Here is a 15,317-nt window from a genome sequence, read left to right as displayed (position 1 = left end):
AGGAGGGGCCCATAGGGAGAAGAGGCCCATAGGGAGGAGGGGCCCATAGGGAGGAGGGGCCCATAGGGAGGAGAGGCCCATAGGGAGGAGAGGCCCATAGGGAGGAGGGGCCCATAGGGAGGAGAGGCCCATAGGGAGGAGAGGCCCATAGGGAGGAGAGGCCCATAGGGAGGAGGGGCCCATAGGGAGGAGAGGCCCATAGGGAGGAGGGGCCCATAGGGAGGAGAGGCCCATAGGGAGGAGGGGCCCATAGGGGAGGAGAGGCCCATAGGGAGGAGGGACCCATAGGGAGGAGGGGCCCATAGGGAGGAGAGGCCCATAGGGAGGAGGGGCCCATAGGGAGGAGAGGCCCATAGGGAGGAGGGGCCCATAGGGAGGAGGGGCCCATAGGGAGGAGGGACCCATAGGGAGGAGAGGCCCATAGGGAGGAGAGGCCCATAGGGAGGAGAGGCCCATAGGGAGGAGGGGCCCATAGGGAGGAGAGGCCCATAGGGAGGAGGGGCCCATAGGGAGGAGGGGCCCATAGGGAGGAGGGGCCCATAGGGAGGAGGGACCCATAGGGAGGAGAGGCCCATAGGGAGGAGAGGCCCATAGGGAGGAGAGGCCCATAGGGAGGAGAGGCCCATAGGAGGAGGGGCCCATAGGGAGGAGAGGCCCATAGGGAGGAGGGGCCCATAGGGGAGGAGGGGCCCATAGGGAGGAGGGGCCCATAGGGAGGAGGGGCCCATAGGGAGGAGGGGCCCATAGGGAGGAGGGGCCCATAGGGAGGAGGGGCCCATAGGGAGGAGGGGCCCATAGGGAGGAGGGGCCCATAGGGAGGAGGGGCCCATAGGGAGGAGGGGCCCATAGGGAGGAGAGGCCCATAGGGAGGAGGGGCCCATAGGGAGGAGGGGCCCATAGGGAGGAGGGGCCCATAGGGAGGAGGGGCCCATAGGGAGGAGGGGCCCATAGGGAGGAGGGGCCCATAGGGAGGAGGGGCCCATAGGGAGGAGGGGCCCATAGGGGAGGAGGGGCCCATAGGGAGGAGGGGCCCATAGGGAGGAGAGGCCCATAGGGAGGAGGGGCCCATAGGGAGGAGGGGCCCATAGGGAGGAGGGGCCCATAGGGGAGGAGGGGCCCATAGGGAGGAGAGGCCCATAGGGAGGAGGGGCCCATAGGGGAGGAGAGGCCCATAGGGAGGAGGGGCCCATAGGGAGGAGAGGCCCATAGGGAGGAGGGGCCCATAGGGAGGAGAGGCCCATAGGGAGGAGGGGCCCATAGGGAGGAGGGGCCCATAGGGGAGGAGGGGCCCATAGGGAGGAGGGGCCCATAGGGAGGAGGGACCCATAGGGAGGAGAGGCCCATAGGGAGGAGAGGCCCATAGGGAGGAGGGGCCCATAGGGAGGAGAGGCCCATAGGGAGGAGGGGCCCATAGGGAGGAGGGGCCCATAGGGAGGAGGGGGCCATAGGGAGGAGGGGCCCATAGGGAGGAGAGGCCCATAGGGAGAAGGGGCCCATAGTCTAAAGTAGTGCACTATATAGGGAATAGGGTACCATTTGGGACACAACCTCTGTCTCTGGTCACACCGCTAGGCGGCTGGGAGGTCAGTCAGGAAGGTGAGGGGGAAGAGAGGCAGCAATTTTGGAGAGCTGAGGACGGTTCATCTTGTTGACAGGGCCTGATTAACGCAGGGCCTGAATAACGCAGGGCCTGAATAACGCAGGGCCTGATTAACGCAGGGCCTGAATAACGCAGGGCCTGAATAACGCAGGGCCTGATTAATGCAGGGCCTGATTAACGCAGGGCCTGAATAACGCAGGGCCTGATTAATGCAGGGCCTGATTAATGCAGGGCCTGATTAATGCAGGGCCTGATTAATGCAGGGCCTGTTTAATGCAGGGGCTGATTAATGCAGGGCCTGTTTAATGCAGGGCCTGATTAATGCAGGGCCTGAATAACGCAGGGCCTGATTAATGCAGGGCCTGATTAATGCAGGGCCTGATTAATGCAGGGCCTGTTTAATGCAGGGGCTGATTAATGCAGGCCTGATTAATGCAGGGCCTGTTTAATGCAGGGCCTGATTAATGCAGGGCCTGATTAATGCAGGGCCTGATTAATGCAGGGCCTGTTTAATGCAGGGGCTGATTAATGCAGGCCTGATTAATGCAGGGCCTGTTTAATGCAGGGGCTGATTAATGCAGGCCTGATTAACGCAGGGCCTGATTAATGCAGGGCCTGATTAATGCAGGGCCTGATTAATGCAGGGGCTGATTAATGCAGGGGCTGATTAATGCAGGCCTGATTAACGCAGGGCCTGATTAATGCAGGGCCTGATTAATGCAGGGCCTGATTAATGCAGGGCCTGATTAATGCAGGGCCTGAATAATAATGCAGGGCCTGATTAATGCAGGGCCTGATTAATGCAGGGGCTGAAGCCCCGAGGCCCTTGAGGCAGAGAAAAATAGAAATGTATACATCTATTATTATTTTTTACTGGAACCTCCAACCGTAGGCCTGGGGCCCGGGGCTGAGACAAATATATATATTTTACAGTTAAATAACGTCTTTACTATTAGGTTCATTAAAAATGTTGAGCCCCTGCCTATGATTTCTTAATCCGGCCCTGCTGGTGGCCTTGACCCTGACCTCTGTCTCTCCTTCCTTCTCTCCCTCTCTCTTCTCTCTATGTGTCCCTCTCTCTTCTCTCTCTGTGTCCCTCTCTCTTCTCTCTCTGTGTCCCTCTCCCTGTCTCTCTCTCTCTCATCCTCTCACCCCCTTTTCTCACCTCCCTGACATCAAACCCCGACCTCTAACCTCTAAATCCTGACCCCCTTTCCTCTTCCTCTTTCCTACTGTGTACCTCAACACTTTGAGCTTATACCTCTCCTCCTGACCTCTGACCCTTAACCTCTAACTCCTGATCCCTCTCCAGCTCTATCATGTGACCTCCAGCGAGGCGGGGGAGACGCGGTCACACTCTGCCCGTGAGCGCAGGCTGTGCCACTGTTCAACCGGAGTTCTTTGACTGGCCAACAGGTGGCGCCAGTGGGAGGTCTCAGGGGGACCCGTGGAGAACTGGCCAATCACGATCCTCCCCACAAAATCATTACTGCTCTTCATGTTGTGGCCGTACACTTGAGGGAGGGAGGAGGGGGGAGAGAGGGGGAGAGAGGGGAGGAGAGAGGAGAGAGAGGGGAGAGGGGAAGAGAGGGGAGGAAGTAGGGGAGGGGGAGAGAGGGGAGGAGGTAGGGAAGAGAGGAGAGAGGCAGAGAGAGGGGGGAGGAGGTAGGGGAGAGAGGAGTGAGGGGGAGAGAGGGGGAGAGAGGGGAGGAGGTAGGGGAGAGAGGAGAGAGGGGGAGGTAGGGGAGAGAGGAGAGAGGGGGAGAGAGGGGAGGAGAGAGGAGAGAGAGGGAGTGAGGGGAGGAGGTAGGAGAGAGGAGAGAGGGGGAGGTAGGGGGAGAGAGGAGGGAGGGGAGAGTGGGGGAGAGAGTGGAGGAGGTAGGGGAGAGAGGAGAGAGGGGAGAGGGGGAGGGAGGTAGGGGGAGAGAGGAGGGAGGGAGAGAGAGGAGGAGGTAGGGGAGAGAGGAGAGAGGGGGAGAGAGGGGAGAGAGGAGAGAGGGGGAGAGGAGAGGTGTGGGTTAGTTGGTTAGTTGCATATACAGTTTGAATGAAATCTGCTTGTAAATAGACATTATTCTACACATCATCCTCAGAAAGACCTTACTCCTCCCTCCCCCCTCCCTTACTCCTCCCTCCCTTACTCCTCCCTCCCTTACTTCTCCCTCCCTCCCTTGCTCCTCCCTCCCTACTCCTCCCTCCCCTTACTCCTCCCTCCCTTACTCCTCCCTCTCTTTCTCCTCCCTCCCTCCCCCTCCTCCCTCCCTCCCTTGCTCCTCCCTCCCTACGCCTCCCTCCCTTACTCCTCCCTCCCCTTACTCCTCCCTCCCTTACTCCTCCCTCCTTTCTCCTCCCTCCCTCCCTTACTCCTCCCTCCCTCCCCCTCCCTCCCTCCCTTACTCCCTCCCTCCCTCCCTCCTCCCTCCCTTACTCCTCCCTCCCTCCCTCCCTCCATTACTCCTCCTCCCTCCCTCCCCCTCCCTCCCCTCCCTTACTCCTCCCTCCCTCCCTCCCTCCCTCCCTTTACTCCTCCCTCCCTCCCCCCTCCCTCCCCTTACTCCTCCCTCCCTCCCTCCCTCCCTCCCTCCCTCTCTGTTGGTTGTGTAGCAGGTCTCATGTATGTTTTATTACTGGTGACTCAGACAGGGACGTAGGTGTGTTTGGAAGCAGAAAGCAGACCGTGGAACACCGGGTGCAGAGCACAGAGCAAAGAACAACTCAGGGAACATTTACAATATATTCAACTCTGCAAAAACCTGACATAAGACAGTCTCTCTGCCCCTTTCTCTCTCACTCTCACTCTCTCTCTCTCTCTCTCTCTCTCTCTCTCTCTCTCTCTCTCTCTCTCTCTCTCTCACCTCCTCTCTCTGCCCCTTTCTCAATCTCTCTCTCTCTCTTTGCCCCTTTCTCAATCTCGCTCTCTCTCCGCCCCTTTCTCAATCTCTCTCTCTCTCTCTCTGCCCCTTTCTCAATCTCTCTCTCTCTCTCTCTCTCTCTCTCTGCCCCTTTCTCAATCCCTCTCTCTCTCTCTGCCCCTTTCTCAATCTCTCTCTTTCTCACCCCCCTCTCTCAATTCAATTAAGGGGCTTTATTGTTATGGGAAACACATGTTTACATTGTCAAAGCAAGTGAAATAGATAATAAACAAAAATGAACAGTAAACATCACAGAAGTTCCAAAAGAATAAAGAGAATTCAAATCTCATATTATGTATATATACAGTGCAAATAGTTAAAGTATAAAAGGGAAAATAAATAAACATAACTATGGGTTGTATTTACAATGGTGTTGGTTTTTCACTGGTTGGGCTTTTCTTGTGGCAACAGGTCACACATCTTACTGCTGTGATGGCACACTGTGGAATTTCACCCAGTAGATATGGGAGTTTATCAAAATTGATTTGTTTTGAAATGATTTGTGGGTCTGTGTAATCTGAGGGAAATATGTCTCTCTAATATGGTCATACATTTGGCAGGAGGTTAGGAAGTGCAGCTCAGTTTCCACCTCATTTTGTGGGAAGTGAGCACATCGCCTGTCTTCTCTTGAGAGCCAATAACAAGTCTGTACATAGTCAAAGCTTTCTTAATGTTGGGTGAGTCAAAGGCATTGTGTCCTCTCTGTTAAGGGACAAATAACATTCTAGTTGGCTCATTTTTTTTGTTCAGTCTGTCAAGTAATTTTATTTTTGTTTTCTCATGATTTGGTTGGGTCTATTTGTGTTGCTGTCCTGGTGCTCTGTAGGGTCTGTTTGTGTTTGTGAACAGAGCCGCAGGACCAGCTTGCTTAGGGGACTCTTTGCCAGGTTCCTCTCTCTGTAGGTGATGGCTTTGTTATGGAAGGTTTGGGAATCGCTTCCTTTTAGGTGGTTGTAGACCCAGCAAGATACAGGGAATCAGGGAAAATAAATAAAGGAAACCATCAGTCATGAATCATCGACTCTCTGATAGGACCTGTTTAACACAACATCCTCCTACTACCTCTCTGATAGGACCTGTTTAACACAACATCCTCCTACTACCTCTCTGAGAGGACCTGTTTAACACAACACCCTCCTACTACCTCTCTGAGAGGACCTGTTTAACACAACACCCTCCTACTACCTCTCTGAGAGGACCTGTTTAACACAACACCCTCCTACTACCTCTCTGAGAGGACCTGTTTAACACAACATCCTCCTACTACCTCTCTGAGAGGACCTGTTTAACACAACACCCTCCTACTACCTCTCTGAGAGGACCTGTTTAACACAACATCCTCCTACTACCTCTCTGAGAGGACCTGTTTAACACAACACCCTCCTACTACCTCTCTGAGAGGACCTGTTTAACACAACATCCTCCTACTACCTCTCTGAGAGGACCTGTTTAACACAACATCCTCCTACTACCTCTCTGAGAGGCCCTGTTTTAAACATCCTCCTACTACCTCTCTGAGAGGACCTGTTTAACACAACGTCCTCCTACTACCTCTCTGAGAGGACCTGTTTAACACAACACCCTCCTACTACCTCTCTGAGAGGACCTGTTTAACACAACATCCTCCTACTACCTCTCTGAGAGGACCTGTTTAACACAACACCCTCCTACTACCTCTCTGAGAGGACCTGTTTAACACAACACCCTCCTACTACCTCTCTGAGAGGACCTGTTTAACACAACACACTCCTACTACCTCTCTGAGAGGACCTGTTTAACACAACATCCTCCTACTACCTCTCTGAGAGGACCTGTTTAACACAACACCCTCCTACTACCTCTCTGAGAGGACCTGTTTAACACAACATCCTCCTACTACCTCTCTGAGAGGACCTGTTTAACACAACACCCTCCTACTACCTCTATGAGAGGACCTGTTGAACACAACATCCTCCTACTACCTCTCTGAGAGGATCTGTTTAACACAACACCCTCCTACTACCTCTCTGAGAGGACCTGTTTAACACAACACCCTCCTACTACCTCTCTGAGAGGACCTGTTTAACACAACATCCTCCTACTACCTCTCTGAGAGGACCTGTTTAACACAACATCCTCCTACTACCTCTCTGAGAGGACCTGTTTAACACAACACCCTCCTACTACCTCTCTGAGAGGACCTGTTTAACACAACATCCTCCTACTACCTCTCTGAGAGGACCTGTTTAACACAACGTCCTCCTACTACCTCTCTGAGAGGACCTGTTTAACACAACATCCTCCTACTACCTCTCTGAGAGGACCTGTTTAACACAACATCCTCCTACTACCTCTCTGAGAGGACCTGTTTAACACAACATCCTCCTACTACCTCTCTGAGAGGACCTGTTTAACACAACATCCTCCTACTACCTCTCTGAGAGGACCTGTTTAACACAACATCCTCCTACTACCTCTCTGAGAGGACCTGTTTAACACAACATCCTCCTACTACCTCTCTGAGAGGACCTGTTTAACACAACATCCTCCTACTACCTCTCTGAGAGGACCTGTTTAACACAACACCCTCCTACTACCTCTCTGAGAGGACCTGTTTAACACAACACCCTCCTACTACCTCTCTGAGAGGACCTGTTTAACACAACATCCTCCTACTACCTCTCTGAGAGGACCTGTTTAACACAACATCCCTCCTACTACCTCTCTGAGAGGACCTGTTTAACACAACATCCTCCTACTACCTCTCTGAGAGGACCTGTTTAACACAACACCCTCCTACTACCTCTCTGAGAGGACCTGTTTAACACAACATCCTCCTACTACCTCTCTGAGAGGAACAGTTTTAAACATCCTCCTACTACCTCTCTGAGAGGACCTGTTTAACACAACATCCTCCTACTACCTCTCTGAGAGGACCTGTTTAACACAACACCCTCCTACTACCTCTCTGAGAGGACCTGTTTAACACAACATCCTCCTACTACCTCTCTGAGAGGACCTGTTTAACACAACATCCTCCTACTACCTCTCTGATAGGACCTGTTTAACACAACACCCTCCTACTACCTCTCTGAGAGGACCTGTTTAACACAACACTCTCCTACTACCTCTCTGAGAGGACCTGTTTAACACAACACCCTCCTACTACCTCTCTGATAGGACCTGTTTAACACAACACCCTCCTACTACCTCTCTGAGAGGACCTGTTTAACACAACATCCTCCTACTACCTCTCTGAGAGGACCTGTTTAACACAACATCCTCCTACTACCTCTCTGAGAGGAACAGTTTTAAATATTCTCCTACTACCTCTCTGAGAGGACCTGTTTAACACAACACCCTCCTACTACCTCTCTGAGAGGCCCTGTTTTAAACATCCTCCTACTACCTCTCTGAGAGGACCTGTTTAACACAACACCCTCCTACTACCTCTCTGAGAGGACCTGTTTAACACAACACCCTCCTACTACCTCTCTGATAGGACCTGTTTAACACAACATCCTCCTACTACCTCTCTGAGAGGACCTGTTTAACACAACACCCTCCTACTACCTCTCTGAGAGGACCTGTTGAACACAACATCCTCCTACTACCTCTCTGAGAGGATCTGTTTAACACAACACCCTCCTACTACCTCTCTGAGAGGACCTGTTTAACACAACACCCTCCTACTACCTCTCTGAGAGGACCTGTTTAACACAACATCCTCCTACTACCTCTCTGAGAGGACCTGTTTAACACAACATCCTCCTACTACCTCTCTGAGAGGACCTGTTTAACACAACACCCTCCTACTACCTCTCTGAGAGGACCTGTTTAACACAACATCCTCCTACTACCTCTCTGAGAGGACCTGTTTAACACAACATCCTCCTACTACCTCTCTGAGAGGACCTGTTTAACACAACGTCCTCCTACTACCTCTCTGAGAGGACCTGTTTAACACAACATCCTCCTACTACCTCTCTGAGAGGACCTGTTTAACACAACATCCTCCTACTACCTCTCTGAGAGGACCTGTTTAACACAACATCCTCCTACTACCTCTCTGAGAGGACCTGTTTAACACAACATCCTCCTACTACCTCTCTGAGAGGACCTGTTTAACACAACATCCTCCTACTACCTCTCTGAGAGGACCTGTTTAACACAACACCCTCCTACTACCTCTCTGAGAGGCCCTGTTTTAAACATCCTCCTACTACCTCTCTGAGAGGACCTGTTTAACACAACACCCTCCTACTACCTCTCTGAGAGGACCTGTTTAACACAACACCCTCCTACTACCTCTCTGATAGGACCTGTTTAACACAACATCCTCCTACTACCTCTCTGAGAGGACCTGTTTAACACAACACCCTCCTACTACCTCTCTGAGAGGACCTGTTGAACACAACATCCTCCTACTACCTCTCTGAGAGGATCTGTTTAACACAACACCCTCCTACTACCTCTCTGAGAGGACCTGTTTAACACAACACCCTCCTACTACCTCTCTGAGAGGACCTGTTTAACACAACATCCTCCTACTACCTCTCTGAGAGGACCTGTTTAACACAACACCCTCCTACTACCTCTCTGAGAGGACCTGTTTAACACAACATCCTCCTACTACCTCTCTGAGAGGACCTGTTTAACACAACGTCCTCCTACTACCTCTCTGAGAGGACCTGTTTAACACAACGTCCTCCTACTACCTCTCTGAGAGGACCTGTTTAACACAACATCCTCCTACTACCTCTCTGAGAGGACCTGTTTAACACAACACCCTCCTACTACCTCTCTGAGAGGACCTGTTTAACACAACATCCTCCTACTACCTCTCTGAGAGGACCTGTTTAACACAACATCCTCCTACTACCTCTCTGAGAGGACCTGTTTAACACAACATCCTCCTACTACCTCTCTGAGAGGACCTGTTTAACACAACATCCTCCTACTACCTCTCTGAGAGGACCTGTTTAACACAACACCCTCCTACTACCTCTCTGAGAGGACCTGTTTAACACAACACCCTCCTACTACCTCTCTGAGAGGACCTGTTTAACACAACATCCTCCTACTACCTCTCTGAGAGGACCTGTTTAACACAACATCCTCCTACTACCTCTCTGAGAGGACCTGTTTAACACAACATCCTCCTACTACCTCTCTGAGAGGACCTGTTTAACACAACACCCTCCTACTACCTCTCTGAGAGGACCTGTTTAACACAACATCCTCCTACTACCTCTCTGAGAGGAACAGTTTTAAACATCCTCCTACTACCTCTCTGAGAGGACCTGTTTAACACAACATCCTCCTACTACCTCTCTGAGAGGACCTGTTTAACACAACACCCTCCTACTACCTCTCTGAGAGGACCTGTTTAACACAACATCCTCCTACTACCTCTCTGAGAGGACCTGTTTAACACAACATCCTCCTACTACCTCTCTGATAGGACCTGTTTAACACAACACCCTCCTACTACCTCTCTGAGAGGACCTGTTTAACACAACACCCTCCTACTACCTCTCTGAGAGGACCTGTTTAACACAACACCCTCCTACTACCTCTCTGATAGGACCTGTTTAACCCAACATCCTCCTACTACCTCTCTGAGAGGAACAGTTTTAAATATTCTCCTACTACCTCTCTGAGAGGACCTGTTTAACACAACACCCTCCTACTACCTCTCTGAGAGGCCCTGTTTAACAAACATCCTCCTACTACCTCTCTGAGAGGACCTGTTTAACACAACACCCTCCTACTACCTCTCTGAGAGGACCTGTTTAACACAACACCCTCCTACTACCTCTCTGATAGGACCTGTTTAACACAACATCCTCCTACTACCTCTCTGAGAGGACCTGTTTAACACAACACCCTCCTACTACCTCTCTGAGAGGACCTGTTTAACACAACACCCTCCTACTACCTCTCTGATAGGACCTGTTTAACACAACATCCTCCTACTACCTCTCTGAGAGGACCTGTTTAACACAACATCCTCCTACTACCTCTCTGAGAGGACCTGTTTAACACAACACCCTCCTACTACCTCTCTGAGAGGACCTGTTTAACACAACATCCTCCTACTACCTCTCTGAGAGGACCTGTTTAACACAACACCCTCCTACTACCTCTCTGAGAGGACCTGCTTAACACAACATCCTCCTACTACCTCTCTGAGAGGACCTGTTTAACACAACATCCTCCTACTACCTCTCTGAGAGGACCTGTTTAACACAACATCCTCCTACTACCTCTCTGAGAGGACCTGTTTAACACAACATTCTCCTACTACCTCTCTGAGAGGACCTGTTTAACACAACATCCTCCTACTACCTCTCTGAGAGGACCTGTTTAACACAACATCCTCCTACTACCTCTCTGAGAGGACCTGTTTAACACAACATCCTCCTACTACCTCTCTGAGAGGACCTGTTTAACACAACATCCTCCTACTACCTCTCTGAGAGGACCTGTTTAACACAACATCCTCCTACTACCTCTCTGAGAGGACCTGTTATAAACATCCTCCTACTACCTCTCTGAGAGGACCTGTTTAACACAACATCCTCCTACTACCTCTCTGAGAGGACCTGTTTAACACAACATTCTCCTACTACCTCTCTGAGAGGACCTGTTTAACACAACATCCTCCTCCTACCTCTCTGAGAGGACCTGTTTAACACAACATCCTCCTACTACCTCTCTGAGAGGACCTGTTTAACACAACATCCTCCTACTACCTCTCTGAGAGGACCTGTTTTAAACAACATCCTCCTACTACCTCTCTGAGAGGACCTGTTTAACACAACATCCTCCTACTACCTCTCTGAGAGGACCTGTTTAACACAACATCCTCCTACTACCTCTCTGAGAGGACCTGTTTAACACAACACCCTCCTACTACCTCTCTGAGAGGACCTGTTTAACACAACATCCTCCTACTACCTCTCTGAGAGGAACAGTTTTAAACATCCTCCTACTACCTCTCTGAGAGGACCTGTTTAACACAACATCCTCCTACTACCTCTCTGAGAGGACCTGTTTAACACAACACCCTCCTACTACCTCTCTGAGAGGACCTGTTTAACACAACATCCTCCTACTACCTCTCTGAGAGGACCTGTTTAACACAACACCCTCCTACTACCTCTCTGAGAGGACCTGTTTAACACAACACCCTCCTACTACCTCTCTGATAGGACCTGTTTAACACAACATCCTCCTACTACCTCTCTGAGAGGAACAGTTTTAAATATTCTCCTACTACCTCTCTGAGAGGACCTGTTTAACACAACACCCTCCTACTACCTCTCTGAGAGGCCCTGTTTTAAACATCCTCCTACTACCTCTCTGAGAGGACCTGTTTAACACAACACCCTCCTACTACCTCTCTGAGAGGACCTGTTTAACACAACACCCTCCTACTACCTCTCTGATAGGACCTGTTTAACACAACATCCTCCTACTACCTCTCTGAGAGGACCTGTTTAACACAACACCCTCCTACTACCTCTCTGAGAGGACCTGTTTAACACAACACCCTCCTACTACCTCTCTGATAGGACCTGTTTAACACAACATCCTCCTACTACCTCTCTGAGAGGACCTGTTTAACACAACATCCTCCTACTACCTCTCTGAGAGGACCTGTTTAACACAACACCCTCCTACTACCTCTCTGAGAGGACCTGTTTAACACAACATCCTCCTACTACCTCTCTGAGAGGACCTGTTTAACACAACACCCTCCTACTACCTCTCTGAGAGGACCTGTTTAACACAACATCCTCCTACTACCTCTCTGAGAGGACCTGTTTAACACAACATCCTCCTACTACCTCTCTGAGAGGACCTGTTTAACACAACATCCTCCTACTACCTCTCTGAGAGGACCTGTTTAACACAACATCCTCCTACTACCTCTCTGAGAGGACCTGTTTAACACAACATCCTCCTACTACCTCTCTGAGAGGACCTGTTTAACACAACATCCTCCTACTACCTCTCTGAGAGGACCTGTTTAACACAACATCCTCCTACTACCTCTCTGAGAGGACCTGTTTAACACAACATCCTCCTACTACCTCTCTGAGAGGACCTGTTTAACACAACATCCTCCTACTACCTCTCTGAGAGGACCTGTTTAACACAACATCCTCCTACTACCTCTCTGAGAGGACCTGTTTAACACAACATCCTCCTACTACCTCTCTGAGAGGACCTGTTTAACACAACATCCTCCTACTACCTCTCTGAGAGGACCTGTTTAACACAACATCCTCCTCCTACCTCTCTGAGAGGACCTGTTTAACACAACATCCTCCTACTACCTCTCTGAGAGGACCTGTTTAACACAACATCCTCCTACTACCTCTCTGAGAGGACCTGTTTTAAACATCCTCCTACTACCTCTCTGAGAGGACCTGTTTAACACAACACCCTCCTACTACCTCTCTGAGAGGACCTGTTTAACACAACATCCTCCTACTACCTCTCTGAGAGGAACAGTTTTAAATATTCTCCTACTACCTCTCTGAGAGGACCTGTTTAACACAACACCCTCCTACTACCTCTCTGAGAGGACCTGTTTTAAACATCCTCCTACTACCTCTCTGAGAGGACCTGTTTAACACAACACCCTCCTACTACCTCTCTGAGAGGACCTGTTTAACACAACACCCTCCTACTACCTCTCTGATAGGACCTGTTTAACACAACATCCTCCTACTACCTCTCTGAGAGGACCTGTTTAACACAACACCCTCCTACTACCTCTCTGAGAGGACCTGTTTAACACAACACCCTCCTACTACCTCTCTGATAGGACCTGTTTAACACAACATCCTCCTACTACCTCTCTGAGAGGACCTGTTTAACACAACATCCTCCTACTACCTCTCTGAGAGGACCTGTTTAACACAACACCCTCCTACTACCTCTCTGAGAGGACCTGTTTAACACAACATCCTCCTACTACCTCTCTGAGAGGACCTGTTTAACACAACACCCTCCTACTACCTCTCTGAGAGGACCTGTTTAACACAACATCCTCCTACTACCTCTCTGAGAGGACCTGTTTAACACAACATCCTCCTACTACCTCTCTGAGAGGACCTGTTTAACACAACATCCTCCTACTACCTCTCTGAGAGGACCTGTTTAACACAACATTCTCCTACTACCTCTCTGAGAGGACCTGTTTAACACAACATCCTCCTACTACCTCTCTGAGAGGACCTGTTTAACACAACATCCTCCTACTACCTCTCTGAGAGGACCTGTTTAACACAACATTCTCCTACTACCTCTCTGAGAGGACCTGTTTAACACAACATCCTCCTACTACCTCTCTGAGAGGACCTGTTTAACACAACATCCTCCTACTACCTCTCTGAGAGGACCTGTTATAAACATCCTCCTACTACCTCTCTGAGAGGACCTGTTTAACACAACATCCTCCTACTACCTCTCTGAGAGGACCTGTTTAACACAACATCCTCCTACTACCTCTCTGAGAGGACCTGTTTAACACAACATCCTCCTACTACCTCTCTGAGAGGACCTGTTTAACACAACATCCTCCTACTACCTCTCTGAGAGGACCTGTTTAACACAACATCCTCCTACTACCTCTCTGAGAGGACCTGTTTTAAACATCCTCCTACTACCTCTCTGAGAGGACCTGTTTAACACAACACCCTCCTACTACCTCTCTGAGAGGACCTGTTTAACACAACATCCTCCTACTACCTCTCTGAGAGGACCTGTTTAACACAACATTCTCCTACTACCTCTCTGAGAGGACCTGTTTAACACAACATCCTCCTCCTACCTCTCTGAGAGGACCTGTTTAACACAACATCCTCCTACTACCTCTCTGAGAGGACCTGTTTAACACAACACCCTCCTACTAACTCTCTGAGAGGACCTGTTTAACACAACATCCTCCTACTACCTCTCTGAGAGGACCTGTTTAACACAACATCCTCCTACTACCTCTCTGAGAGGACCTGTTTAACACAACACCCTCCTACTACCTCTCTGAGAGGACCTGTTTAACACAACATCCTCCTACTACCTCTCTGAGAGGACCTGTTTAACACAACATCCTCCTACTACCTCTCTGAGAGGACCTGTTTAACACAACATCCTCCTACTACCTCTCTGAGAGGACCTGTTTTAAACATCCTCCTACTACCTCTCTGAGAGGACCTGTTTAACACAACATCCTCCTACTACCTCTCTGAGAGGACCTGTTTAACACAACACCCTCCTACTACCTCTCTGAGAGGACCTGTTTAACACAACATCCTCCTACTACCTCTCTGAGAGGACCTGTTTAACACAACATCCTCCTACTACCTCTCTGAGAGGACCTGTTATAAACATCCTCCTACTACCTCTCTGAGAGGACCTGTTTAACACAACATCCTCCTACTACCTCTCTGAGAGGACCTGTTTAACACAACATTCTCCTACTACCTCTCTGAGAGGACCTGTTTAACACAACATCCTCCTCCTACCTCTCTGAGAGGACCTGTTTAACACAACATCCTCCTACTACCTCTCTGAGAGGACCTGTTTAACACAACATCCTCCTACTACCTCTCTGAGAGGACCTGTTTTAAACATCCTCCTACTACCTCTCTGAGAGGACCTGTTTAACACAACACCCTCCTACTACCTCTCTGAGAGGACCTGTTTAACACAACATCCTCCTACTACCTCTCTGAGAGGACCTGTTTAACACAACATTCCTCCTACTACCTCTCTGAGAGGACCTGTTTAACACAACACCCTCCTACTAC

The 15,317-nt window shown here is 50.1% G+C and overlaps 1 protein-coding gene across 1 annotated transcript in view; it reads right to left on the bottom strand.

Annotated features, from left to right (window-relative positions):
• Positions 1–2,383: 2,383 nt before the first annotated feature.
• LOC135554763 (synaptotagmin-17-like) overlaps positions 2,384–15,317 on the bottom strand; it is a 55,573-nt gene continuing 42,639 nt past the window's right edge. The window contains exon 9 of the mRNA XM_064987193.1: positions 2,384–3,114. Within this exon, the coding sequence (XP_064843265.1) occupies positions 2,918–3,114 (197 nt within the window). The 3' untranslated portion in view covers positions 2,384–2,917. The remainder of the gene's footprint in view (positions 3,115–15,317) is intronic.

The sequence above is a fragment of the Oncorhynchus masou genome, chromosome 14 (genome assembly GCF_036934945.1).
Source record: "Oncorhynchus masou masou isolate Uvic2021 chromosome 14, UVic_Omas_1.1, whole genome shotgun sequence".
Lineage (NCBI taxonomy): Eukaryota > Metazoa > Chordata > Actinopteri > Salmoniformes > Salmonidae > Oncorhynchus > Oncorhynchus masou.
Note: the sequence above shows the minus strand (reverse complement) of the source record. Positions and strands in the feature narration are given on the sequence as shown.